Source organism: Capricornis sumatraensis, chromosome 9 (assembly GCF_032405125.1).
Source record: "Capricornis sumatraensis isolate serow.1 chromosome 9, serow.2, whole genome shotgun sequence".
Taxonomy (NCBI): domain Eukaryota; kingdom Metazoa; phylum Chordata; class Mammalia; order Artiodactyla; family Bovidae; genus Capricornis; species Capricornis sumatraensis.
Window position 1 is genome coordinate 39,166,511 of NC_091077.1, and position 27,123 is coordinate 39,193,633.

The 27,123-nt window shown below is 47.2% G+C and overlaps 1 protein-coding gene across 1 annotated transcript in view; it reads right to left on the reverse strand.

Moving 5' to 3' along the window:
• COL23A1 (collagen type XXIII alpha 1 chain) overlaps nucleotides 1–27,123 on the reverse strand; it is a 385,192-nt gene that overhangs the window by 68,736 nt on the left and 289,333 nt on the right. Inside the window, exon 5 of the mRNA XM_068981034.1 lies at nucleotides 6,062–6,106. Coding sequence (XP_068837135.1) covers nucleotides 6,062–6,106 — 45 coding nt within the window. The remainder of the gene's footprint in view (nucleotides 1–6,061; nucleotides 6,107–27,123) is intronic.

Here is a 27,123-nt window from a genome sequence, read left to right on the forward strand (position 1 = left end):
CTGCCATAAGGGTGGTGTTATCTGCATATCTGAGGTTATTGATATTTCTCCCAGCAATCTTGATTTCAGCTTGTGCTTCATTTAGCCCAGTGCTTCTCATGATGTACTCTGCATATAAGTTAAATAAGCAGGGTGACAGTATACAGCCTTGACGTACTCCTTTCCTGATTTGGAACCAGTCCATTGTTCCATGTCCAATTCTAACTGTTGCTTCTTGACCTGCATACAGATTTCTCAGGAGGCAGCTCAGGTAGTATGGTATTCCCATCTCTTGAAGAATTTTCCACAGTTTGTTGTGATCCACACAGTCAATGGCTTTGGCATTGTCAGTAAAGCAAAATTTTCATTATCCTTCATTTTAAAAAAAAACAGAATGTGTCTTTTAAAAATAATTTCATGTGTGTGTGTATGTACTTTTACTGTTGGTTGCACTGGGTCTTCATTGCTATGAGGGATTTTCTCTAGCTGCAGCAAGCAGGGGCTGCTCTCCAGTTGTGCTGTGTGGGCTCCTCATCGTGGTGGAGCACAGGTTCTAGGGTGAATGGGGTTCAGCAGTTGTGGCTCCCAGGCTCGAGACACAGGCCCAATAGTTGTGGTGCAAAGGCTTAGTTGCTCTGCGGCATGTGGGATCTTCCTGGATCAGGGATCAACCCAACTCTCCTGCACTGGCAGAATGATTCTTCCCGCTGAGCCACCAGGGAAGCCCTACCTTTCATTTTTGAAAGAGAGTTTTGCTGGATGTATGCTTCTAGGTTGGTAGTTTGTATTTTTTTTTGTCGTTTGAATAGGTCAGGTCATTCTCATTGCCTCTAGCCTCTATTATTTCTGGTGGGAAGTCAGGGTTTTTATGTTATTGAAGTTCTCTTGTATGGATGAGTCATTTCTCTCTTGCTGCTTTCAAGACTTCCTCTTTGACTTTCAGTATTTTGCTGTAATATGTCTGGGTCTGATTCTTAGATCTATAGAAAAATCTATTTATGCTTAGTATAATTTCTCAGAAGGTAGGACTTATGTGTATCAATTTGCTACTTAATTTCTGTATGTCTTATATCTTTTTATTTTTGCCTGCTGATGCAGCATGTGGGATCTTAATTCTTTGACAAGGGATCGAACCTGGGTCCCTTGCGGGGGTGTGGGTTTATCCCTGGTTGAGGAACTAAGATCCCATATGCCACACAGTGCAGTCAAAAATGAAAAAGAAAAGTACATTTATACTCTTTCATATTTATCTGTTATTTCACTGAAACTCTTTAATTCTGTGTGTGTGTGGATTTAAATTAATGTCTAATGTCCTTAATTTTTAGACTGAAGGAATCCCTTTAATATTTCTTGTAGAGCAGACTGCTAGTGATGAATTCTCTTCATTTTGCTTTCCTGGGCATGTCTTATTTTCTCTTTCACTTTTCAAGAATAGTTTTTCTTGTTATAGAGTTCTTTGTTGACAATTTTCTTTTCCCCATTACTTTGAATATGTCATACCAACTGCCTTATGACTTTTGTGGTTTCTGATAAGAAATCAGCTATGAATCTTATCAAGGATTCTGTTTCTGTGATGAGTCATCGTTCTTTCACTGCTTTCAAGATTCTTTCTTTCACATGTGTGTGGAGAAGGCACTCTTCCTTCGACAGGATCGTCTCAATTGACATATCTTCAAGTATGCTGATTCTTCTGCCAGCCCAAATCTACTTTTGAGCCATATTAGTGAATTAATCATTTCAGTATTGTACTTTACAGCTTCAGAATTTCTATTTTGTTCCTTAAAAAATACTTTCTGTCTTTTTATTGGTAATCTCCATTTGGTGGTACATAATTTTTATAGTTTCTTTTAATTATTTAGACATGATTTCATTTAGTTCTTTGAACATATTTGCAATAGCCATTATAAAATCTTTGTCTAGTAAGTTCATGTGGGCTTACTCACTGATAGTTTTAACTGCTTTTCCCCACCTTTTCCCCTCATTGTCACACTTTCTTATATCTTTGTGTGTCTCATAATTTTTGTTAAAAACAGTACTTCAAATAGTCTAATGTGGCTGCTCTAGAAATTAGATGCTCCTCCTCCTTTCCAGAGTTTGTTGTTGTTCAGGGGCTTTTCTGAGCTGAATGTGTATCCATTTTCTCTAAAGTGCGTACTCTTTGTCATGGCAGTTACTGAATTCTCTGCTTAGTTTGCTTAACTGTCAGCTTAGGACAGAGGTTTTCTTTAATGCCTTGAACTGGTAGATATCCCATTCTGTGCCAAGGGACTCTTTGTGTGTGTTGAGCATAATTTCAACACTCTATCAGGTTACAACTCTGCCTTTGCCTTCACTTTTTGCTTGAATGGAGCCTCAAGGTCAGTAAGAGGTGAGAGACTGGGGTTCTTTTAGGTCTTTCCTTATGCAGGCATGTGTATTCTAGATCTCCAGGTATCTGTTGGAGTGTTTTAAAGCTTCTTTGGACAGTTCATCCCCTTGATTTTCATTTAAGTTGCTGGGTCAGCTTCTTGTTGCTCCAACTGGTATTGCCACCTTAGGCAGCTGCAATGTTAAACAGTTGTTGCTGAGTGTTTCTGGCAAATACTCTTAGGATATGGTTTTTCCCAGTGAGTGAGCTCTGCAGCAGTTCAAAAAAAAAAGATGAGTCATGTGTACGGGCTTTTCCAGGGAGCTGACAGTGACAGGTTTTGGAGAATGAGCATTTGAGGAGCTTCAAACTTGTTCTGCCATCTCCCGTGGCTGCTCATTTTCACAGGTATCGTGACTGTGAGGGTGTGATGATTTTAGGGTTACCATGGGGCTGGGGAGATGAGCAAATTAAAAAGCTACAAACCTCACTGCTCTCAGCAAGGTTCAGACCTTTTTTATAAAATTAACATTTCTTAGGTTGTTACCAGACATTGATTTTCAGAATTCAGAAAAGGTCACTTTCTTCCTAGCGTTCTTGTGGCTTTTGTGGAGGAGTTGATTTTCAGAGGTCCTTACTCTACCATTCCAGCAGTGCTTCTGCTGTATTTTTAGAAAGTGGACCAGGGTGGATAGAAAACCTTAACACTAAAACTGCTGATCTAAGGCTGGCACCTGCAGAGATCTGGTGAGTGGCTCCATTTGTCTCTATGGATTTAGCACAGCCAAGCAAAATTTGTTTTCATCCTTGTCCCTTCCTGCCTCCTAACCCTTTATCCTTCATTTGCCCATCAGTCCTTCTTTCTCTCTCTCTCTCCTCCCTTTCCTCCCTATTTCCTGTCAATAAGAATTTATTGGTCATCTCTTTAGTGCCTGGGGTCAAACTCCTGCTCTGAGGAGCCCATACTTTGGTGGAGAAGGACATGTTTGCAGAGCAGACCACCAGCGCTTCAGGGAGTTCTGGGATTGAGAGAGGGATCTAGGGCTGGGGGAGCCAGGAAAGACTGATCGATGCTCATGGAGAAAGGGGAAGCCAGAAGGAGAAAAAAATCCTGCTTAAGTTCCCTAGAAAGAGGATCCCAAGGATACTGCTGGGCTTCCCCAGCTGAGAAACAGGCTACTGGGGAGACGAAAAATCCGTTCTATTATGATAAACATACAAACACACTGAAGGACCTGTGAAGTATATTCCAGGCAAAGGCTCCCACTGGGAGCTGGAGAGGCCCCATCTCCACAGGAGGGCTGGGTCAGTTCTGTCTTGCAGCAGCAGCAAGAAACCCTCTCAGCCAGATATTGTCCCACCAGGCAAACAAACAAAAACTTTTCTCCCTGGGGCTCAAGAAAAGCCTGGTTTGTACAGGGGAAGGAACCAAAGCCAAGAGGTGCATGTATGTGAAACTATCTAGAAATAAACACGAGGCCCAGCCAAAGCTAATCAGAGAGGGTCGTCTGCTCTGTGCCCCTCACACCATTCTGTGATGGGCAGACCACAGGGCACCGTGTGGGAAAGGGCAGTGACGGGGAGGAGGGGCTGCCCACCCCTTGCCCAGCAGCTGACCTTATACAAGACATTTCTCCCCCTGAAGCATCAGTTTCCTTATCTACAAAATGGGGATAATAACAAATTCTTATCTTTTGCAGAGCTCTGTGAGGATCACATGAGATGAAGGACTTGAGAGGACACAGCATGGGGTCAGGGGTCCACTGAGTCCTTGATTTTCCCTTGACTTTTGGATCAGTTATGAACTGGAGTCATAATTCTAATGAGTTTTTGAGTAATATTATACTTTGTCCTAAAAAAAGTCACCATCTATTCCTCTTTTTCTTCCAAAAAGGACATCAGGAGCTTACAATAAAAGGCAATAAAATCTTCTATGAGAGCAGAAATGAGAACTGAGTGATGAAGTGTGTATTTGGCAGGGAGTGGTGCAGGGGGGGTGATTACACAGAAAATCCATTATAATCAAATACAAAATAATCTCCAGTTTCTGGAAGTCAAAGCAAACAGAGTACCATGAAAGGCATTTCCTGCCAGTGGACTTTGGGGAGTTTATCTAGTAAGGAACTGGACCGGGTGAGCATGCAGCAAATCGAGGGGACAGGAGGCCCGTGCCCAGGGCCAGGAAGAAGAATCTGAGCTTCACAGAGAGCCTGCCTTGTTTCTTCCAGAGTCAGTCTGCCTGGGGTCCTCCTGATGGTGGAGCATGGTTACCACCATGGTCTCCTTATGAAGTTGCCTAGAGGCTGAGCATGCATGCATTCATTCATTCATGGTTCTGTGCATTCCCATTCCTTGGAGGCTCCTCTGCACCAGGCTGTTAACTGCGTGCTGTAGACTTATCCCCAGCCAGAAGGATTAGATAAGACTTTGGAGGAGATGCTTGAGCTAGGCCAAAAGGACAAAGCATAGTGAACTTGGGGTTATAGTCCAGGTACAGGAGGAGAGATCTGGGGAGGGGAGGATATGAGCACAGGTTCAGAGGAGGAGGACCCTGGATACAGCTGGAGGTGGGGGGCATGGGAGGAGCAGTGGTGAGAACTGTGCCAATGAGGCTGTGCTGAGACAGACTGAGGCGGACAGATGGGAGGTTTGGTGTGGGAGTGGGGAGGGAGGGATCAAGGAGGGTGCCCCTTGTCTGCAGAGGGAAGCAGGTGGCTAGAGGTCCCCTCCCTGCAATGGGGAGCTGGATGAAAGCAGGCTAGAGGATGTGCTGGGTTCAGTGGGGCCAGGTTCAATCTCTGGGTCGAGAGGGGATGACTTGGCTAGAGGAAGGAAGAGGGGCGTTATCAGCATTATGGGGGTGCCAGAGCCACAGGGGTGGGAGAGAAAGAAGGTCAAGGGCAAATCCATTTAAGAGGCAAGTGGGGTCCCATAGGAAAGGTATATGAGAAGGGGTCAGAGATGTGGGCGAAAACATAGGCAAGAGTCAGTGGGGGGCCAGGGGGAACAGCCAATGTGAGGCTCAGGAAGAGAGACAGCAATGCATTTGCGTCTGCCCGTGTGGCCACCAGGAGGTCAGTGGTAACCTTTGGCCAAAATGATGTGAATGGAGTGGCAGTGAGAAGAGACTGGAGGGGCTGGGAGGAGTGGAAGGCAAGGTGGAGGAGATGGGAGCCCGACAGGGGTGTGCAGCCTCTGAGGGAAGCTTCACGGTGAGTTGGGGGAAGGGTACGAAAGAGTGCATTTTGGGTGAAAGGAAGATGGCAGGAGGGAGGCTGGCAGCAAGGGCACGCTGGTCTGCAGCTTGTATGGCAGGAAAGTGAAAGGGTCTTCTCCTGGTGGCTCTGCCAAGGGAAGGACCGGCCAAGTCTGTGGAGGGACGGGGACACAGAGGAGAACCATCTTGTGTGGTGGAATCACCATTTATTCCCACAAAGACAGGAGGTCATTTCAGAATGGGAGATGGGGGATTAAAATTTCTGAGGCTGATAATGAGGTTCCGGGAGTGGCCGAGGGCATAGAGGGGACTGTCACTGGAACTGTGACACTGGAATGATGTCAAGAAGGCGGCACCGGGCACTGCAGCTCTGGGGACAGTGGCTGGAATTGGAGGGGGAGACAGAGACCTGGTCCTTGGTTATGGGCTGGTGTGGGGACTGGCACCTCCAGCCAGGTTCCAGGTCAAGGGCAGACTTCCAGGTCGAGGTTTAGGAACTAAGAAAACCTGGGACTTACCGGGATCACCTCTTCTTCCAGGCTTGCCACGCCGTCCAGGGGGGCCTAGACAGGAAAACAAGGATGGACTCTTTAAGATGGGAAGCCAGTGGGCTTGGGGACAGCCTGCCTGCTGCCAGCTGCCTCCAACTCACACGCATTGCAGCAGCCAGGGGGATAGCCTGCCCACCACCTTCCTGGCTGGGAGAGTGGAGAGGAGTGTGAAGCTCTGTCTCCTGCCCCTCCCTTACCCCTGCTCCCCTGGATCATCCTTATTCGTTGCATTCTCATCCCCCACTCATTCATTTAGTTATTCGATTATCTGTTTATTATTTCATTCACAAGTTCTTTCCCATTCAAAAATGTATACTGCCTAGAAACTCTTGAGGCAGGAGATTGCCACTGAGAAACTTCAGACTTACAAGAAAAATTAGGCTGAGGATGGCAGTTATCTTATGAAAGCCTGGACAAATGCTTTTTAATATTCACTAAAATAAAGCAACAGAGAGAGCACACCACATAAAGACACTGTCGTGTGTACATGCTTAGTCGCTAAGTCGTGTCTGACTCTTTGCAACCCCACGGACTGTAGCCCACCAGGCTTCTCTGTCCATGGGATTCTCCAGGCAAGAATACTGGAGTGGGTTGCCATGCCTTCCTCCAGGGCTTCTTCCCAACCCAGGGATCAAACCCAGGTCTTCCGCATTGCAGGCGATTCTTTACCATCTGATGCCCTTCTCCAAAAGACACTATCATGGCATCTCAGTTGCTTAAACTCAGTGATAACAGGCTCTATCCTCTCCACCTACCTCCTTCCTCTGTTCACTAAACACTTTGGCACCTCCCTCCCCTTCCCCACAGCTCTAGGGAGACACATACAGTTCTTGTGATTTATTGCACATAATGTGCACACTGATGCAGGTGCTTTTTGGTATCCAGTCTCATCCACATGGTTTTGCACTTTTCGAATCTGATGTAGACCATCCTGCCTTCGCCTTCTGCCCCGGGGCCTACATCAGCCCCCAAGACCAGAGTGACCAAGATGCTGAAGAGGGAGAGGGCTCTGGGTACCGGAACAGGTGGCAGGGATCAGAGAACAGCTCACCTGGCCTTGGAGTGGAGGGCGGAGCTCATGCCTCCTTGCCTTCCCCTCCCTGGCTGTCTTTTCACTCCCCGTTAGTCTAACTACCTCTGGTTCTTTCTCCTGTTTTCTCAGGTGCTGGAGAAGGTGTGCAGAAACGAAGTCACAGGCATTAGATAGTAATTTATACCTCTCTTCATCCTGCCCCTCAGTGTGCTCCCAGCTCTGGGCTGGGCCCGGAGGCAACTGAGGAACAGCCTGTGTCATAAGCACTGTTCTTTCCTGTAAAAGTCAATTTTAAGGGGATTTTCCTGATGTTCCAGTGGTTAGGACTTTGCTTTCCAATGCAGGGGTTTTAGGTTTGATCCCTGGTGGGGGAGCTAAGATCCCACATGCCTCAGGGCCAAAAAACTAAAATATAAAACGGAAGCAATATTGTAACAAATTCAATGAACTTTAGAAATGGTCCACATCAAAAAAAAAAAAAAAACTTAAAAAAAAAGCCAACTTTAAACCCCCTCGAAAATTCCTGGAACAATCGCAGAGTAGAGGCAGAGACTAGCCATGAACCAGGTCTGTGGCAGGATGGCTCACTGAGAAATTAGTGTGCCTGTGTGTGTTTCCCTTCATTGTTCTCTTCATTTTTAAGCAGGTAGTCATTCCCACTTGTGGGCCTCCTGGGTAGCTCAAATGGTAAAGAGTCTGCCTGCAATGCGGGAGGCCTGGGTTTGATCCCTGCGTAAGGAAGATCCCCTGGGTCAGGAAGATCCCCTGGAGAAGGGAATGGCAACCCACTCCAGTATTCTTGCCTAGAGAATCCCATGGACAGAGAAGCCTGGTGAGCTACAGTCCATGGGATCACAGAGTTAGACATGTCTGAGTGCCTAACACACACACACATGACCATTTGTGCCCCTGAAATGGGGGTCTGGGACAGAGCAGAAAAGCAGAGGCAGCCCCAGGTCAATGGTGCTTCTGACTTTTGTTGGGGGGGCATCCTGGATGGGGAGGACGGAGGGCTTCTGAGGAAGAGAGAGACTCCTGTGGAGGGGAGGAGGCCCCTCAGTTACACATTAGATTCTGAAACCTTTGCAAACCCCATGGGTGAGTTAAGAATGAATTTCATGCCAGCCTTATGGACTGGGGGGCTTGAGCTTAGGAGGTTAAACAAACGTTAAAAAGTGAGAAATCTGCTATTTCTTGCACTACTGAGTTTGTAGTTAAAAATGTTTTTATTGTGGTCCCAAACATAAAATTTACTGTCTCAACCTTCTTTATGTGTATAGTATAGTAGTGCTAATTAAACACACACTGTCATGCAACAAATTTCTAGAACTTTTCAGCTTCCAAAACTGAAATTCTGTATCTACTGAACAACTCCCGTTCTGCCCTTCTCTCCAGCCCCTGGAAACTGCCGTTCTGCTTTGTGTTTCTAAGAGTTTAACGATTTCAGGTATCTCAGACACATGGAATCATGCAGTATTTGTCTTTTTGTAATTGGCTTCTTTCATTTAGCATAACGTCCTCAAGGTTCATCCATGTCTCAACATATGATAAGACTTCATTTCCTTAAAAAAAAACTTTATATATATATATATAATAAATATATATATTTAAATTAATTAACTTTCCCTGGTGGCTCAACGGTAAAGAATCTGTCTGCAATGTGGGAGATCTGGGTTTGATCCCTGGGTCAGGAAGATCCCCTGGAGAAGGGAATGGCAACCCACTCCAGTATTCTTGCCTAGAGAATCCCATGGACAGAGGAGCCTGGTGGGCTACAGTTCGTAGGATCACAAAGAGTCAGCCGCTGCTAACACTTGAGCAATCTTTGCCTGCGCTGAGTCTTCGTTGTGTTGCCGGGATTTCTCCAGCTGTGGGGAGTGGAGGCTACTCTCCAGCTGTGGGGCGTGGGCTTCCCACTGCGGTGGCGCCTCTTGCTGCCGAGCATGGGCTCCAGAGCGTGGGCTTAGCAGGTGTGGTGCACAGGCTTAGTTACTCTGTGGCATGTGGGATCTTCCTGGAACAGGATTGAATACGTGTCCCCTGTATTGGCAGATGGAGTCTTCTCCACTGTACCACCAGGGAAGTCCTTTCTTTTTAAGGCTGAATAATGGTTGGTATAGTCAAAGCTATGGTTTTTCCAGTAGTCATGTACGGATGTGAGAGCTGGACAATAAAGAAGGCTGAGTGCCGAAGAATTGATTCTTTTGAACTGTGGTGTTGGAGAAGACTCTTGAGTGTCCCTTGGACAGCAAGGAGATCAAACCAGTCAGTCCTAAAGGAAGTCAACCCTGGGTATTCTTTGGAAGGACTAATGCTGAAGCTGAAGCCCCAGTACTTTGGCCACCTGATGTGAAGAGCCGACTCACTGGAAAAGTCCCTGATGCTGGGAAATACTGAGGGCAGGAGGTGAAGGGGCCACAGAGGATGAGATGGTTGGATGACATCTTCAACTCAATGGAGATGAATCTGAGCAAACTCTGGGAAATAGTGAAGGGCAGGGAAGCCTGGCGTGTGCAGTCCACGGGGTCGCCGAGAGTCGGACAGGACTGAGCGACTGAACAATAGTCTGTTGCATGTGTCTGCCACATTTTCTTCATCCATTCATCTTTTATTTTTTTTCTTGCTGTTCGGGGTCTTCACTGTGGTACATGGGCTCTCTAATTGTGGTGTGTAGGCTCGGTTGCCCCACGGGCATATGGGATCTTAGATCCCTGACCACAGATTGAACCCTCATCCCCTGCATTAGAAGGTGGATTTTTAAATACTAGACCACCAGGGAAGTCCTATCTTCATCCATTCATCTTATTAGTTGATGGACACTTGCGTTTCTTCTACCTCTCGTGAACAATGCTGCAATAACATGGGTGTGCAAGTATCTCTTCAGGATCCTTTTTCAACTGTTTGGGAAACATACTCACAAGTAGAATTGTTGGATCATATGGTAATTCTATTTTTAATTTTTTGAGGAAATGCTATTTTGTTCCTATAGTGGCTACATTATTTTATATCCCCACCAACAGTGCACATGTGTTTTGTTATTTCTTCACATCCTTGCCAACACTTGTTACTTTCTGTCTTTTTTTTTTTCATAGTGGCCATCCTAATGGGTATGAGGTGATATCCTGTGGTTTTGACTTGCATTTCTCTAATAATTAGTGATGTTGTGTACCTGTTAGCTATTTATATATCTTCTTTGAAGAAATGTTTATTCAGATCTTTTGCCCGGTTTTAAGTTGAATTGTTCTTTTGTTGCTGAGCTGTAGGGGTTTTCTATTTATTTATTTTTAGTTGAAGGATAATTGCTTTAAAATGTTGCGTTTGGCTCTGCCATACATCAGCATGAATTGGCCATAGGTACACATATGTTCCCTCCCTCTGGAACCTTCCTCCCACCTTCCACCCCATCCCACCTCAGTAGATTGTCACAGAGCACTGGACTGAGTTCCCTGCATCATACAGCAAATTTCCACTGGCTATTAATTTTACATATGGTAACATGTATGTTTCAATGCTACTCTCAATTTTCTCCACCCTCTCCTTCTCCCATTGTGTCCATAAGTCTGTTCTCTATGTCTCAGTCTCTATTGCTGTTTTAGAGTTCTTTATATATTCTGGATATTATCCCATTTTTAGGTATAGAGTTTGCAAGTATTTTCTCCCATTCTGTAGGTTGCCTTCTGTCTCTGTTGATAATTTGCTTTGCTGTGCAGAAGTTTCTTTAAAATTTTACTTACTTATTTAATTTTATTTTTGGCTGAACTGGCTTTTTGTGGCTGTGCCTGGGCTTTCTCCAGTTGTGGCGAGCAGGGGCCGCTCTGCAATTGTGGCACATGGACTTCTCATGGTGGCGGCTTCTCTTCCTGCAGACCATGGGCTCTAGAGTGTGGGTTCAGTAGCCATGGTGCATGCGTTTAGTTGTCCCTTGGCGTGTGGAATCTTCCTTGAACCCGTGTCCTCTGCATTGTCAGGCGAATTCTTAACCACTGGACTGCCAGGGAAGTCCCAGAAGTTTCCAAGTTTGATGTAGCCCAACTTGTTTATTTTTACCTATTTGACCATTAAGTTAACTTTTAACCTTTTGAGCTAATTTTTATACATTGTATAAGGTAAGGGCCCAACTTCATTCTTTTGCATGTGGATATCCAATTTTTCTCTATAGCATTTATTGAAGAGATTATCTTTTCCCCATTGTGTAGCCTTGGCGCCTTTGTTTAAAACCATCTGACCGTATAAATGATGCACCCCTGAGTTTCTTTTTTTAAATAAATATTTACTTATTTGTTTATTTTTGGCTATGCTGGGTCGTAATTGATGTGCATGGACTTTCTCTAGTTGCAATGAGTGGGGGCGACTACTGTTAAATAAATACTTAACAGTATTTTAAATATTTTGAACAGTATTTTAAATAAAATACTGTTTATTTAAAAATAAACAAATTGGGCTACATCAAACTTGGAAACTTCTGGGACTTCCCTGGCGGTCCAGTGGTTAAGAATTCGCCTGATAATGCAGGGGACATGGGTTCAATCCCTGGTCTAGGAAGATTCCACACGCCAAGGGACAACTAAACCCATGCACCACAGCTACTGAACCCACACTCTAGAGCCCATGGTCTGCAGGAAGAGAAGCCACCACAGTGAGAACAGGCTCTAGGGTATATAGGCTTTAGTGGTTGCAGCTCTTGGACTCTGGAGCATGGGACTCTAAGTAGTTGCGGTATATGGGCTTAGTTGCCTCAAGGCATATGGAATCTCCCCAGACTAGGGATTGAACCTGCGTCCTCTGCACTGGCAGACAGATTCTTTAACCACTGGACCATCAGGGAAGTCCCACCCCTGAGTTTGGAGAGCAGAGATCCATGCCAGTTACACAGCCCTTGAGGCCCTCGAGTTTTCCTGATACCAGACAGGGACCTAGAGTTTCATGCTGGAATGGCTCAGGACTGAATTGACTGGCCGGGCTAAGATTCTGGCACCCCCATTACTGGCAACATCTCCTCACGCCAGTGTAAACAGTGTAACCAGCCTCCAGGTCCATGATCTCAGCCAAGGCCTGAAACACCGCATTGCACGTCCAACCGCCTCCAACACCTACATGTGGGTGTCTCACCACTACCTCAGACCCCTCATGGCTAAACATGCATCCTGCTCTCCTCCCAGCTCCTTTGTGGGGCTGACGGTGCCTGGGAACTTTGTGAGGCTGGTCGGTGTTTGGATCCTCTGTGCTGGAGGGTGAGTGAGGGTGTGGGGATAGGAACTCCACCGGCACACCTGGGGTCTTGCTCCCCTGGCTGTACAAGGGAGGAGGCCCAGCAAACTGACCCCTGGGTTCTCTGCTCTCACAAGGCTAGAGAAGGCCTGTGATTGGCCCCACAAGGCTGCTCGCTGTCCTGGGCCTCAGACTGAGGTGTGCGGCATGGCAGGAAAGGGCCCCACGAGTGGGAGAGTACACCACGCTCTTCCTGGATCTGAAAGCTAAAGCAGCACCATGGTTTTCTGATGGTCATCATGGGGTATGACTGTAAAATTATCTGTCTGGGTAACTCGAGCCAGATGAAGAAGACATTTGTTGTTGCTGAGGGAGCTGAATTAATGGATTTTTCTGGGTGGTTCTTCTGGGTGGCACAGTTAGGCAGAAGGCCCAGTAAGGAGGATGCTCAGTGGGTAGGCAGCTGTCCAGGCATGGTGGGGTGCCCCCGCTTCCCAGGGCCTTTGAGGGAAGCTCCCAGCAGGCCTAGAGTGGGTGAGGAGCCTGGGTACTGAGGAGTGCACATGGTCTGTGGGGCTGTAGGCCTGACAGGCTGGACAGGACTCCCAACTGAAATGGCCTAAGTGAAGAAGGAGACTGAGGCTGCTGCTTGTGAACCCTCTGCAGCCAGCCCAAATCAGATCCCGGCAGCCTCTGTGTGAACAGCTCACCAATAGACAGCTGGTTGACCCTCTCTTCTGAAATTCATACTCAAACATTCAACTGCCTCCAGGATAATTCTATTGAAAGTCAACATGTCCAAAGCCAAAATCATCTCCCAGTTCTCCAGATGCTCCCTGACAGGGTTCTCTTCTCACCTAAGTGTAGGGATCACCAGTATCCATGGAGCCAAGCCAAAATCACGTGGAAGCTGTCTGTAGCATCCTCCTTTCCCCATACCTGAGACCTCTTCCTCATTGGCATCAGGCAAAGGCTGCCCCCACACCTAGCCTCTACCACCTACCCTTCCTGCCATGCCTCGCTTGTTCTCCTCCAAACAGAAGATAGTCCACTGCAGCCTGCAGTCTGCATCGTGTGCAGCCTAAGTTCCCTCCTATTTCTTGGCATTCTCCTTAAACGACTGTCAAATCCAAAGAGATCCAGGGCTTAGAAGAGATGCAAGACGACCTAATTTGATGCCCAGGGATGTTGAGGTGAGGGACACTTTTTCCTCCTCCTTTCTTCCCACAGCAGGAGATGCAGGTGGTGAGGCCTGCCATGCTTGATAAATAGAGGCCCTGGGAGTGGGGAGTGCCGGGGCTGAGCCTCATGCTGACTACTAGTCTCTCCGTCTGCTTCTTTTGCAAACAGAGAGGCCTTGCACACAAGAAGCTTGCATGGTGAAACCTGCAGTTGTGGGGGCGGTGGTGGAGTGGAACGGCAGGAAGCACGGACCTTCATGAACTTCTGGATTGTCGGGTGCTGAGGGCTGGTCAGGGGCAGGAGCCCTGGTTCAGCATCTACTAGGCACCACTCCAGCTACTTATCTAGCAAACATAAACTTGGAACCCTTTGTGCTCCGGGTCTCCTGTGGCTCATCCAAGGAGCTCAACCATTCCCTGCTCATCCCTCTTGTATGCCTTGTACAGAGGGGAACTCTGAGGCTAAACGAGGCTAAAAGACTTTCCTGCTTAAGGCCACATGGGCTTCCCAAGTGGCGCTAGTGGTAAAGAATGACCTGCCAATGCAGGAGATGTTCGATTCCTGGGTCGGGAAGATACTCTTGAGGGAAGCATGACAACCCACTCCAGTATTCTTGCCTGGAGAATCCCATGGACAGAAAAGCCTGGCGGGCTATAGGCCATGGGGTCACAAAGAATTGGGCACGACTGAAGTGACTTGGCACATATGCCTGCATACAAGGCCACACAGCTGGTGCTCTGGGGAGCCCTTCACCATCAGTTTGTGATCCCTAAGGTGTAAGGGCAGTTGTGCCAGATATGTCAACCCCTCAGGCAGGCAGCCTTGACAATGGAAGGGGCGGCTACCCTGGCGTGAGCAGCAGGGCAGATGGGCCACCCCCTGGCATCTAAATCTGGGCCAGGCCTATGGTATGTTGCCTGGGCTCCCAGGGATAGCTGGGCCAGCTGATTGCAGCTCAGGTGTTCTCCAAACAAGCAAAACCAGGCTTTTGGCCCAGCAGTGTTGCCCAGAGTTTTCCACCTGTTGGTTTTCCTCTGCTCCTTCCTTTCCACCGTAGGACAACGTTTCCCACTGCTGGTGCAGACTCAGACACTCAGGCTGCCCTGGAAGGCACCTAAGAGTCTCTCTTGATCAACTTGTTGATGTACAGATGGAGACAATAAGGTCTTGCCCAAGGACGCTGCTGTAAGAACAGTCCCAGCTGGAGAGTCTCCAGGTGATGAAGACCAGCTCGGTCTGTCCTCACCTCTGTGTGACCCACACAGCTCTGGATCAGGGGCTGGTGGTCGTGGGGACCCTGGTGTTTCACAGTGGGTGCCGCTGTGGTGGCATCTGCAAAGCTTCTTTCCAGAGGCTTTGAGCAACAGACACCCACAGGTGATGCTGGTGCAGAAAGGGATAAAACATGACTGACAAGAAGCTGTTTAACCTCTCTGTGCTTTGGGCTCCCAATCCACCAGAATAAAAGTTTAGGGGTGATGGCAACCACGTCTGCTTTGCAGAACTATTTAACAGATGAGTTGACAGCAGACACACCAGCGTGGGGGCACAAAAGAGGGACCTATTTGGGATGGAAAGAAATAATGCAGGGGCCTCTGGAGCATTAGCATCTGGGTATTTGATGTACCTGGATTACATGCTTCCCAAGGTGCGTGAAGCCTGAGACAGGGTAGCTATACTTCAGTTTAGCTCAAGTATGGGGTAGTGGGCAGGGTCTGAGTTCAGGTTTAGGCTGGCTGAATCCTCAATTACACCCTGACCTTGAGCCCACAAGAGCAGGGCCAGTCTGGAGCCTTTCCACGTACCTGATTACAGTGTGTCTGCGGACCTGGGGATCAGGATGCGTGGGTAGAATGGTCTGGGAATGAGATTTCTGAAACAAATCCTGAAGTTTCAGGCATAGCATGGGCTAGTGAGGGCTCTGCTTGTGACAACCATCTGCATATTAAGTAACTCCAGGGAGGCCGATGGTTTTCTCAAGCACCCTTTGAGACCAGACAAAGTGGAATCATTTCTAACCGATAAAAATCTGATCTCTGGTTGGGCTGGAGAACTCGTGTCACTGACCACTTCAAAGGGGGCCTGAACCCTGACAGGCTCCAGGAAGGCCTGAGCAGTGAAGCCCTGCTGGTCTCCCTCAATCTTTCTGGGCAGCTCCCTCCTCTGAGCATGCCTCCTCCAGCAATGCCTGCCTTACTCCTGTCCTCTCACAACCCTGGGGCCAACACTCTCCCTCTCTCGCTTCCCCTGGATCCAACGGTTACTCAGCCACCCTCCCTCAGCCAGGCCCCGCTCCTTCCACCTGCAAGTCCCTAAGGGTAGGAGCTGTTGTGCAACTTATCTAATTGAATCTATATTCAGTTTTGAAAAACGCTTTAAACCCTCTCCACTCTTCCTTCTCTAAAGACTGGGAAAACTGAGGCTCAGAGAAATCAAGAAAGTTTCCCAGCTGCAACAGCAAAAGGTGGAAGCAACTAAAATGCCCAACAATGGGTGAACGAATAAACAAAATTTATTACAATATATATGTGCAATGGGATTTTATTCAGTCTTAAAAAGGAACGAAATTCCTGCACATGCTGCAACATGGATGGGCTTTGATGACACTATACTGAAGGAAATAAACCAATCACGAAAGGAAAAATACTGTATGATTCCACTTCTGTGAGTTATCTGGAGTAGTCAAATTCATAGAGACAGAAAGAACGGTGGTTGCCAGGGGCTGGAGAGGGTGGTTGAGGAGAATGGGGAATTAGTGTATAATGGGGACAGAGTTTTGGTTTGGAAGATGGAAAAAGTTCTGTAGATGGATGGTGGGGATGGTTGCCCAATGATGTGAATGTACCTTATACCATTGAATTATATACTTAAAAATGGTAATTTTAAGTTATGTGTATTTTACCACAATTAAAAACAAAAGAAAAATGCTCCCTGGGTTCTCAGCCACCAAGGGCCAGAGTGAAATGTGAACTCAGGTCAGCCTCGTGGAGACCATGGTAATGCTGTTAGCAGCACAGCTATCATGACGCCACTGAGCATCGGCTGAGCCTGGAACTGTGTGGTCATAGGGGACAGTGGTGTTGTCCCCCAGGGTACACAGCAAGGAGGTGGCAGGTCTGTGTGACTCCAGGGCCTGTCCTCCAAACTCCTCAGCTACTGTGATTAAGGCTGTCCCCAAATGTGTCCACATCCTCCGAGGTCTTCAGACCTGGTCCTCTGGCATTGGAGGCTCCTTTATCTGACCTTCCCAGGACTCCAGGAAGAGAGTGGTTCTGAATCCCCTCGACATTCAGCTTGGCGTTCCCTAAGATTGCCCAGGGCCCCAGGGCCATTATGGGGGTGTACCTTGAGCATGGAAGGCAGGGGGAATTCCTGGATTTGAGCTTCCATGACCACATCATTAAAACATCTCCCCAGATCATTTTGTTTTACAAGTTTCAGACCAACCTCGGAGCTGGAAACTTCCACCATGCTCATTTCCAGCCTGGCCTCACAGGGCCCTCTGTCCTTCGGAGGATGGAGGCAGTGTATCCTGTGAATGCCTCTGGGAGGGCCTGGGGGACACTGCACTTGGTGGGGGACACTGACCCTGGGATAGGCTGGCTAGCTGGCAGGCTGCTTGGGTTCCAGAGGTAATGCTGTCCTCCAGGAATTAAAATCACAGTATCTTGTTCGGCAAGTACAGCTCACTTCAAAGACGTTTAGGTCCTGCAGGCTCTTCCTCCACCATCCACCACACTTGTAAGCCCAACGGCTTGTTGTCAGGTCCTGAAGCAGTTTGGAGAAGCAATGCCACAGGCTGCTGGGGTTGTAAGGCAAATGTTTGTTTGGAACTACGATGGTTGTCCAGGTGAATGAAGACCCCTACTGCCCCAGTGATCTGACCTGGTCAGCCTGCTTGAACATCATGCCAAAGGAACAGAGACCACCTTGGGGTGGGGGGCTGGGCCAGGGCTGGTGGATGGCCCCAAACTCACATTCCCCAAGGGCCTCAGATATGAATGCTGATGCTTCCTTCAAAAGGAGTGGACAGTTCTGGACAGACACAGCAGCCCCTCTAACTCTGTTCAAGAAAAACTAGAGACAGGTGGTACCATTTACTGAATGTTTACACATGGCACTAACCTCGATTCCATGGTACTAACTCATATTCTTCACATCTAACCTTGGAGGAAAGCTACTATTATGATCTGTATTTCACAGATGGAGAAACTGAGGCACAGAGAGATTAACTGAGCTCTGAGGTTAGACAGCTGGTGTGGGTGGGGCTGAGCATTGAGATCCTGAGCCCTGGCATCCTAGCCCTGCCACTGGCCTCTTACAGAAGATGCTTGTGGAAGGTGGGCAGGTAGAATGGGTCACAATTTTTATACCCAGTTCTTGGCATTTGTTATTATTATTTTAAAAAAATATACTGTGAACCACACAAAATGGAAGGGGCCCAGAGGTGGTTCTTAGAAGTCTGTGAGTTAAATACTGAAATAAAAGACCACATGCTGCCAACACTGGAGCAGACTCTGGCCTGCTTTTGGCATGCCCATCAGAAATATCTATTGTTTCCAGGCTGGTTTCTCTCCCAAGTCAGGAGCAACTTTAATAAGGCATTTTGCTTTTTATTTTTTCTCTCTTTTTAAAAAATTTAAATTGGAGGAGAATTACTTTACCATGTGGTGTTGGTTTCTGCCATACATCATAATAAGGCATTTTAAATGGGATCAAGGAGTCCAGACCCATTACTTATGCTGGCAGCACACCAGACCCAAGAGCCAGCTCCTGAGGGTCCCCAGGGTCCCAGTGGGAGGGCACTCAGAAGACGGGGTGCAGCAGGCCTGGGGGGCAGTGGGGCGGCTGACACATGCTGAGCTGATGCAGGCTATATGCTGGGTGCTTTTACTGTTTCTTTGATTCTGCTGGCAACTCTGAGATGTGTACGTAATGGGTTTGCTCACAGCAAAGAAACCGAGGCCCAAGATGAGGTGACCTGTTCAAGTTAGGGCTGGTCAGGAGCCAGGAGCTGGACCAGAGCTCTTGTTGGCACTAGCACGACACTTCTAAGTGTCTCCTTCTTGGGAAAATGGACCATGTATAGGCACCAGAGCTAAAGAAAGGGACTGCCTCTCCCAGAGGACCTGGAGAGAAGCAGAATGCAAGTGGAGGGGATGAGGTGTTAGTGCATGGTTTCTGGGTCAGAGCAACAGGGATCATGGAAGGGCTTTCAGGAAAGGGCCTCTGTGCCTTTGAGTGGAGATTTCAAGGCACTATTTGAAGGGGTTCTTTTAGGTGACAGATGGGTAAGTCACAACCCTTGGCTCAGGCAGCAGAAGGGAGGGCTGAGTAAACTTGCATGAAGAGTGAGAAGCCCCTCAGAGGGACAGAGAGAGACAATGGCCCATCTTTTCTCTTGGGCTCAAGGCCATGAGTACATCTCCAGGACTGGAGAGGCCCTGATTGGCCAGTTGGCTTGGACTGGGAGGGCTAAGTGGGAAGTTCCAGGAAAGGGAGAAGGACTTTCTTGAGCTCCCCAAGGGTGAAGGTAGAGTCAGATTAACCTGAACGTGGAAAGAGCTGGTGCCCAGGCTAAGAAAGGCATGCAAAGAAACTGTGGCTCCTGACCGCTCGTTCCTGTGCAGGCGGCGAGTGTATCCGAGGCATTGGCTGTGAGGGGTCAGTGCTGGGTGGTCAGCGGTGAGTGGGAGAGCCTAGCGCAGGTCTCTGGGGCTCAGTCAGACCCAGATCTGTGCTAGTGAGAACTGGCTTCTTCCCAAAGCCTATCATCTCCTGGGATTCTGTTTCCAGTTGGAAGACAAACTCCAGAGAAGCATCACAGAGACCAGCACACCCCAAAGACACCAAATTCCTCAGTTCTCCATTCACCCCAAAGCCTTAATCACTGACATATGGGCCAATGTATCCCCTCAAACTTAATGAAGGCCAGGATTTATCGCTTTCAGAGAATGAAAAGCTTTTGTTTTTTTTTTAAACTTAAAAGCCATCCATGTGAGCTTTGATTTCCAAGAGAATTCCTCCTAACCTATGTGTTAAAAGTCCAGTCAGAAAGTTCTAGAAAAGAGCAAGTGAGGCCTTCAGAGTGTGGCCAACATGCTGTGGTCGTGGACTTAGGAAGCAGTCCACAGGGAAAAGCTGGCCACTCAGCTTGTTCCACTCTGCTCCGAGGTAATTTGACTCTGCAGGCCTTGGACATAGGCCTCCCACTCCTGGGGACAGGAGAACAGAGCTCTCCTGAGGGAAGGGCATGCCAGCCGCCAGCAAGGCCTAGGGTGCTTTAACGTCCACATCCAGGAAGTGAGGGCAGCAAGTGAGCAATCAAGCGACCAGCCATCCCAGTGTGCTCAGGACTAAGAAGTTTTCTGGGCCTTTCAGTTTTAAAAGAGGGACAGTCCCAGGCAAACCAGATGGTTGGTCACTTCAGCGGGAAGCCTGTGAGGAGGCTCTCTACACAGTCCCATCTCCCACTGTCTCCCTTCATTCCACACCTACACCTCCTGCCACGCCGTCTTGCTTCTGCTCCTCAAGCCAGCCAGGCCTCGTCTTTTCTCAAGGCCTGTTTTTCCTGGTCACCATCTCTGGCATGTTTTCTTGTTTTATTTTCTTACAGTCACTTACCTCTACCTGGCTTACTTATTTCATTTCTTTTTTAGTCTCAGGGGATGGGGAGGTTGGAACCAAGTTTTGAGTTTATAATACCCAAGGGATACCAGTTCTAGGTTCATAAACCACCAGCCATTATTTCCACAACCACCACCACCAGGATTACTGCAGTGTACACTCAGAATTTACTATGTCCTGGGTACTGTTCTGAGCTCTGTCATGTCAATCCTCCTGTAATTTTCATAGCCACCCTATGGATGTGAGAGTTGGACTATAAAGAAAGCTGAGCACCAAAGAATTGATGCTATTGAACTGTGGTGTTGGAGAAGACTCCTGAGAGTCCCTTGGACCACAAGGAGATACAACCAGTCCATCCTAAAGGAAATCAGTCCTGAATGTTCATTGGAAGGAATGATGCTGAAGCTGAAACTCCAATACTTTGGCCACCTGACTCATTTGAAAACACCCTGATGCTGGGAAAGATTGAAGGTGGGAGGAGAAGGTGTCAACAGAGGATGAGATGGTTGGATGGTATCACTGACTCAATGGACATGAGTTTGAGTAAGCTCTGGGAGTTGGTGATGGACAGGGAAGCCTGGCATGCTGCAGTCCATGGGCTCGCAAAGAGTCAGACACAACTGAGTGACTGAACTGAACTGAACCCTAAACCTCATTCTACTGAGGAGAAAACTGGACCCAGAGAGGACAAGTCACTGGCTTGAAGTCACTATCAGTGGCAAGGTCAGGACTTGACCAGGTGGTCTGGTGCCAGAGATCATGCTCTGAGCCACAGGCTATTCTGTTTCTGGATTAGATGAGCTGGGGCAGAAGCCCCTTATGAGTCCTAGTGGAAGCTGGTGGAATGGCCTAAATCAAAGTTCTTACCCCCATCCCATCCCAGTCCTCTATCTGAATTCCCAGTCTCTGTGAACAGCATTACCATTTACCCAGGAGCCCTCAGGAATGTGGGTGGATCCCACTCACACTTCCTGAGCAGCTGACCAGGTCTTGGTCTTGTCCTGGCATTTTAAGTGTATTACTGTGAACCACACAACAACTCCATGTGCTGGGGGCTATTATGCCAATTTTATAGCAAAGGTTAAAGAACATACACCAGACGACAGAGTCAGAAGAGAAAGAACCAGAGTCTGCCCCTCTCTGTTCCTACTGGGTCTGGTACCAGCATCTCTCCCTGGGTCAATGGTCACAGCCTCGTCCCTGGCTTCCTTGTTTGCTTTCATTCTCTGTCCCACAGTCAGTACAGCCCTTCTAAACCACAAACCTGATCATGGCGCTTCCTTTAAAGCCTTTTACAGGCTCCCCTCTGACCTTGGGCCACAGTCTGAGCTCCTTGGCCAAGGCCCTTCCAGGTTGAGCCAGACTTTGGCCTGCACTGCCCATCTCCTACTTGTCCTCCATATATTACTCCTGGCCCAGAACACATCAAGGCCCCTGAGCTGTATGTCCTTTCTCAAATACTGGCCAGAATAATTCCTATTCGTCCTTCAAGACCCAGCTAAGACATGGACCCTTCCCTGGGAAGCCTTCCTGGCTGCCACTCTTGGGCCAGGGATATTTACTTGCTTCCGTACTTAGTGCACTGGGATGAAGCTGTCTGCCTAGCTCTCTCTCTGTCTGTCTGCTAGAACTGTGAGCCTCACAAAGTGGAGGCCACATTCAATTTGCCTTGGTCCTCCGAGAGCCTGGCCCTGGCTCAGGTCAAATCCAGTTAAATTGGACTAAGATGGATGGTCACCAGCAGCCAGGCAAAAATGCTCTGGACTCTCAGGTGTCCATCAGCAGCTTGTCTCAGAGTCTTTGTGTTCTTTGCTGGGGGTTGGAAAAGGAAAAGATGTAAATTTGTCTTTTTAATTATTGAGCACTTGTGCTTGACCCATTCTGCCCACTGGGGTAGGAAGATGTCCAGTGATGAACCAAGGGCCCCCTGCCATGGTCTTTTAGCTGGGGCTGTTGGAAATCATTTGGGGCAGATTTAGCCCTAGTAAACTGCTCTTAACCACTCCCTGGGGAGATCCTTGAGCCCCCAGATAATTAGCTGCATGTGTGTGGGAGACAGGCCTGTTTTTCCCCCAAAGATTTATGAGAAGGGGGAGTATTCTCATTGACCTCCCTTTCAGGAAAGGCCTCTTTCTGGAACACTTGCTGAGTATTCCATCAGCAGTACAGCACATATGCTTGCAGTAAGCCTGCTTGACATCATCACCCCCGGCATATGTTTCTTGTCTCATATGCATTTTAGCACTCGCTTTGGTGACTGTATGTATTTCTGAGGGTCCCTAAACATAGCTCCGAATGAAGCACTTATAATTCATCCTTCATGAAAGCCACCACTGGTCTTTCTAAACATACTTGGAAGTGGATTCAAAGTTTATTTAGAGAAAAAAAATTTTTTAGTAGACAGAAAGAGAGTGTTTGTGAATTCTTTCTCCTAACCCCTCCCCTTTGAGACCTTGGGAACAACTCCTTTGGCTCACAGACACTGACACGTTCAGAGGAGAATGTGAACGTGTGAACGTGTGAAGGCCATCTCTTTGCCCAGGCATTTCTCTAGTTCCTCCTCAGTTTATTCACCTGCTATGCTGTTTCTCCCTCCATCCCAATTTCCCTTTCTTTCCTTCTAGTCATGTGCTCACCCATATATCCTGCTGTAGAAAAACTACTCACTACATAGTTCTGAATGAATGAAAGATGTTATTCATCTAGACAATCAAATATCCACCTAAATATTTGTTCCACTATCCATCCAGCTGTTAAATTATTAATCTCTGTTTATTCTTCCTTTTGATCACCCATCCACCCATCCATCCATTCAACCATCCGTCTGTCTGTCTTGCCATCCATCCGACATTAACCCACTCTGTGCCAGGCTCTGGGGAGACTCAAATAAATACATCTGGTTCTGTTCTTAAGCAGCTCACAAGTTTCTGGGGTATGATACGCAAACAGTCAATTACAGCACAGCGTGGGAAGTGATCTTAGATGTGAAGGTGCTGTGGGGGGTCTGGGGAAGGGGCGTGGATGCCTGGGATCCAGTTCCAGTACAGAAGGGGAGATAGAGCCATCCACAGGTAGAAAACATGCCCATCTTCCCTATCTCCTAGAACGAATGGGGTGGCAACTTGGGGTGAATGGAGTCAAGAGTCTCCCAAAGCCATTCCACTTCTGCCTTGCAGACATTTCCTGTCAGAAATACACTTCTTGATGGGGCCTACTCAGATGTATTCCCTAGTGATCCTGCATTCCCATTCTGCAGAGGACAAACTGGGGCTCAGGAGGAGGGGTAGGCAGAAAGAATCAGCAGAACCTTCATATCAGAGTCTGAGGACGGGTGGTCAGCCCCTGCAGCCTGCTGCAGCCATTGGCCAGTGGTTAGCCCTCAGAACAGCATCAAACTCTGGCTTATCTACTCCCACTTTGAAAGCTTCCAGAGTGCTTGGGACTAGGCCCAGTTGCTTGGGATCTGGGCTCTCTCTGTCCCCCATTTGTCCCAGAGATAACTAGAAATTCCTGGCAGGTAAGTTGTGGTCCCTCTCTGGGAAGCAGAGTGCTCAAAGGACCCCTCAAACCCTGATATTTCAGCACCTCCCTTCTCCTGGCCCCATGCCAAGGGCTGAGAACAAGGATCTTGCTTGCAGAGCAGGGGCCATGCCTCTCAAACTCTAGGCTCTGGCCAAGCCTTAGGCTCTGGAACCTGCAGAGAATGGCCATGGTTCAATAAGCATTTTGGGTGCTGGACTGCCCAACATTGCCTTGCCTGGGTGAGGATGGCTGTGTGTTCCCTCCACCGGGTAAGGCAGTCCCTCTGCTCTCTCCGGCTGAGTGTTTCCCCTTCATCACAGGGTCATCTTCCATGCCTCCTTGTCCATATACCCCAATTCAGGTATAAGCCCTGCCCATGGTCTCTGTAATCCCTGTCAAACGGGCCCTCTCAGCCTCACTGCTTTCAACCATCTATAGCAGCCTCCTCATGGGCCTCCCTTTCCCCAGGCTTGTTTCTCCTATGCAGTGTCTTCCCTGATTCCCCCATCCGAGGCACCTTTCTAAATCTAGCCATGTCATTCTTCCTTAAGAGAACATCAAAGCCCATGGCCACTTCCTTAAGACAGAAGTAGGATCATTAAAAGAGTTATGTGTTCAAATTCTGCTCTGTCACATACTATCCAGAGAGCTCAGGCAACTCTGGGCCTCAGTTTCCCCATATATAAAATGGGCATATTAATACCTTTCTCACAAAGCAGTTTTTGTTAGAATTATGGCTGCAATATAAAGTAAAGCTTTTTCCCAAAACAATGCCTCAGAAAGGAAGGAGTCGTTTTATACTCAAGTCTTTAGAGAAGCTTTTCATTTCATGTGGTATAGCTCAATTAATTTATTAAAAAAATAGCAACAAAGTACCATTTGGTAAAAATACACAATCTAAACCATTCCTAATTAACATTAGTTACAGATTAGTAACTCAGATTGTGAGTAACTGAGATTAGTGGCTCAGATTGTAAGGAGTCTGCCTGCAATGAAGGAGACCTGGGTTCGATCTCCGGGTGGGGAAGATCCTGGAGAAGGGAATGGCAACCCACTCCAGTATTCTTGTTTGCAGTATTCATTCCAGTATCCCATGGACAGAAGATTCTGGCGAGCTACAGTCCACGGGGTCTCAAGGAGTCGGACACGACTGAGCGACTACCACTTTCACTTTCTTTCTAGATGCTTAAAGAGGTAACCTTAGGGATATATTAAAAAAAAAAATAAAAGAATCCAGGAATTTAAGGGTGGGAGATGGAGTTTATTTCTACTACTTCCAGAAACCTGAGTTCCAAGGGCAAAATAGGTCAGCAGAGGAAACACCAGCAACAATATTTAGGAAGCTGGGGAGTAGACAAATGAGAGATCACTGCGTATGCAGAAATGGGACAACCAATATTTTAAGCCAGGATTTGGGACACCTCAAAAGCAACCAAAACAAATACCCAAAGCCCAGAAACTGGAAGCACCATACAGTGATGAGCTGGAATCTAGATCAGGAGTCTCAAGCCATGGCTCACAGGCCAAATTTTGCTCACCCTCTATTTTTGTAAATAAAACTTTATTAGGACACAGCCATATTCATTTTTAAAAAAAGTGAACTACTTATGGCTGTTTTTATGCTACAAAGGTAGAGTTAAGCAGTTGCGATGGAGGTTGTATTGGTCTCTGATCTGGACAGCTGTCATTCTTCAAACTGTGCAGAAGCTTGGGGTTTGTTTTCCAGACAGAGGAAAGAGGAAAGTCTCCAGCACATGCAGGAAGCCAAGGCTCAAACGAGGGAGGGTTACCACTAAGTGAAAGCTTACACACGGAATATGGAGGCCCACATATTTCTCCTTCTCGACACAGATCCCTTCCTTTGCTGCCAGGTGGGAGGTGGGAAGGCTCTTCCTTGGGAATGTGATCAGCGCAGGAGAAAGACACAACAAGCTGATGCTTGTGGAGCCATAGTAAGTAGTTCCATCTGGGTCAGTGGAGCTACCAGTCAGCTGTTTAGGTTTATACTCTGAAAAACAAATCTAAGGTACTGGACACCTCTTACAGAGGGCAAAACAAATGGAGAAAGTAACTCAGAGGAAACTGGCTTTCAAAACTTTAAAAATCCATAAATAATAAGCTCAGAGATAATGGTGGATATAATATACATGAAACAAGATCAGGATGCTATTAAAAAGGAATACTCAGAGAACAGAGAACATTTGCACGAAAATTCTCTCAAATTAAAAACATGATAGCAAAGATTGAAATTCCATGAGAAAGAGTTGTGAGAGAAAGGTTGGGGGAAGTCATCAAGAAAGGAGAACAAGACAAACAGATGCAGATAATTGGAAAGAGGAGATAAGAAAATCAGTCCAGGAAATCATGATTTGACAAGGGACTGCCCCCTGTTTCTTTGCCCCTCAATAAAAAACAATCTTAGAAAGCAAAAACAAAAACAGACACCCACCCACCACCAAGCCAAACAAACAAAAACTTCAGAAAAAGGGAACAGAGAAATATGGGGAAGAAATTGTTTAAAAAAATTCAAGAAATTTGGTTTTCTGAGAGCCCAGCTCAGTAAAAGACAGCAGAGCTTGTGGGGAGAAAAGTCAAGATAGTGGAACTGTAGGACGCAGAATTTGTCTCTCCTCATGAGTACCTCAAGAATACATCTACAAACAGAACAATTCTCAGAGAAAACCTGCTGTACATAAGCAAAAGACTTCAGACACCTACAAGGGCAAGAAAAATTCCCTCACAACAAGATAGAAAAAAGAAAGAAAAAAAGAAAAGAGGAATCAAAAGAGGGTCCAGCAACCCTGGCAGGAAGCTGGATGATGAGGAGGAAGAACGGGAGATCAAATTGCCAACATCCATAGGATCATCGAAAAAGCAAGAGAGTTCCAGAAAAACATCTACTTCTGCCTTATTGACTATGCCAAAGCCTTTGACTGTGTGGATCACAACAAACTGTGGAAAATTCTTCAAGAGATGGGAATACCAGACCACCTGACCTGCCTCCTAAGAAATCTGTATGCAGGTCAAGAAGCAAGAGTTAGAACTGGACAAGGAACAACAGACTGGTTCCAAATCAGGAAAGGAGTACGTCAAGGCTGTATATTGTCACCTTTCTTATCTAACTTACATGCAGAGTAAGTACATCATGAGAAATGCCGGGCTGGATGAAGCACAAACTGGAATCAAGATTGCTGTGAGAAATATCAATAACCTCAGATATGCAGATGACACCACACTTATGGCAGAAAGTGAAGAAGAACTAAAGAGCCTCTTGACGCAAGTGAAAGAGGAGAATAAAAGAGTTGGCTTAAAACTCAACATTCAGAAAACTAAGATCATGGCATCTGGTCCCATCACTTCCTGGCAAATAGATGGGGAAACAATGGAAACAGTGACAGACTTTAGTTTTGGGGGCTCCAAAATCACTGCAGATGGTGACTGCGGCCAAGAAATTAAA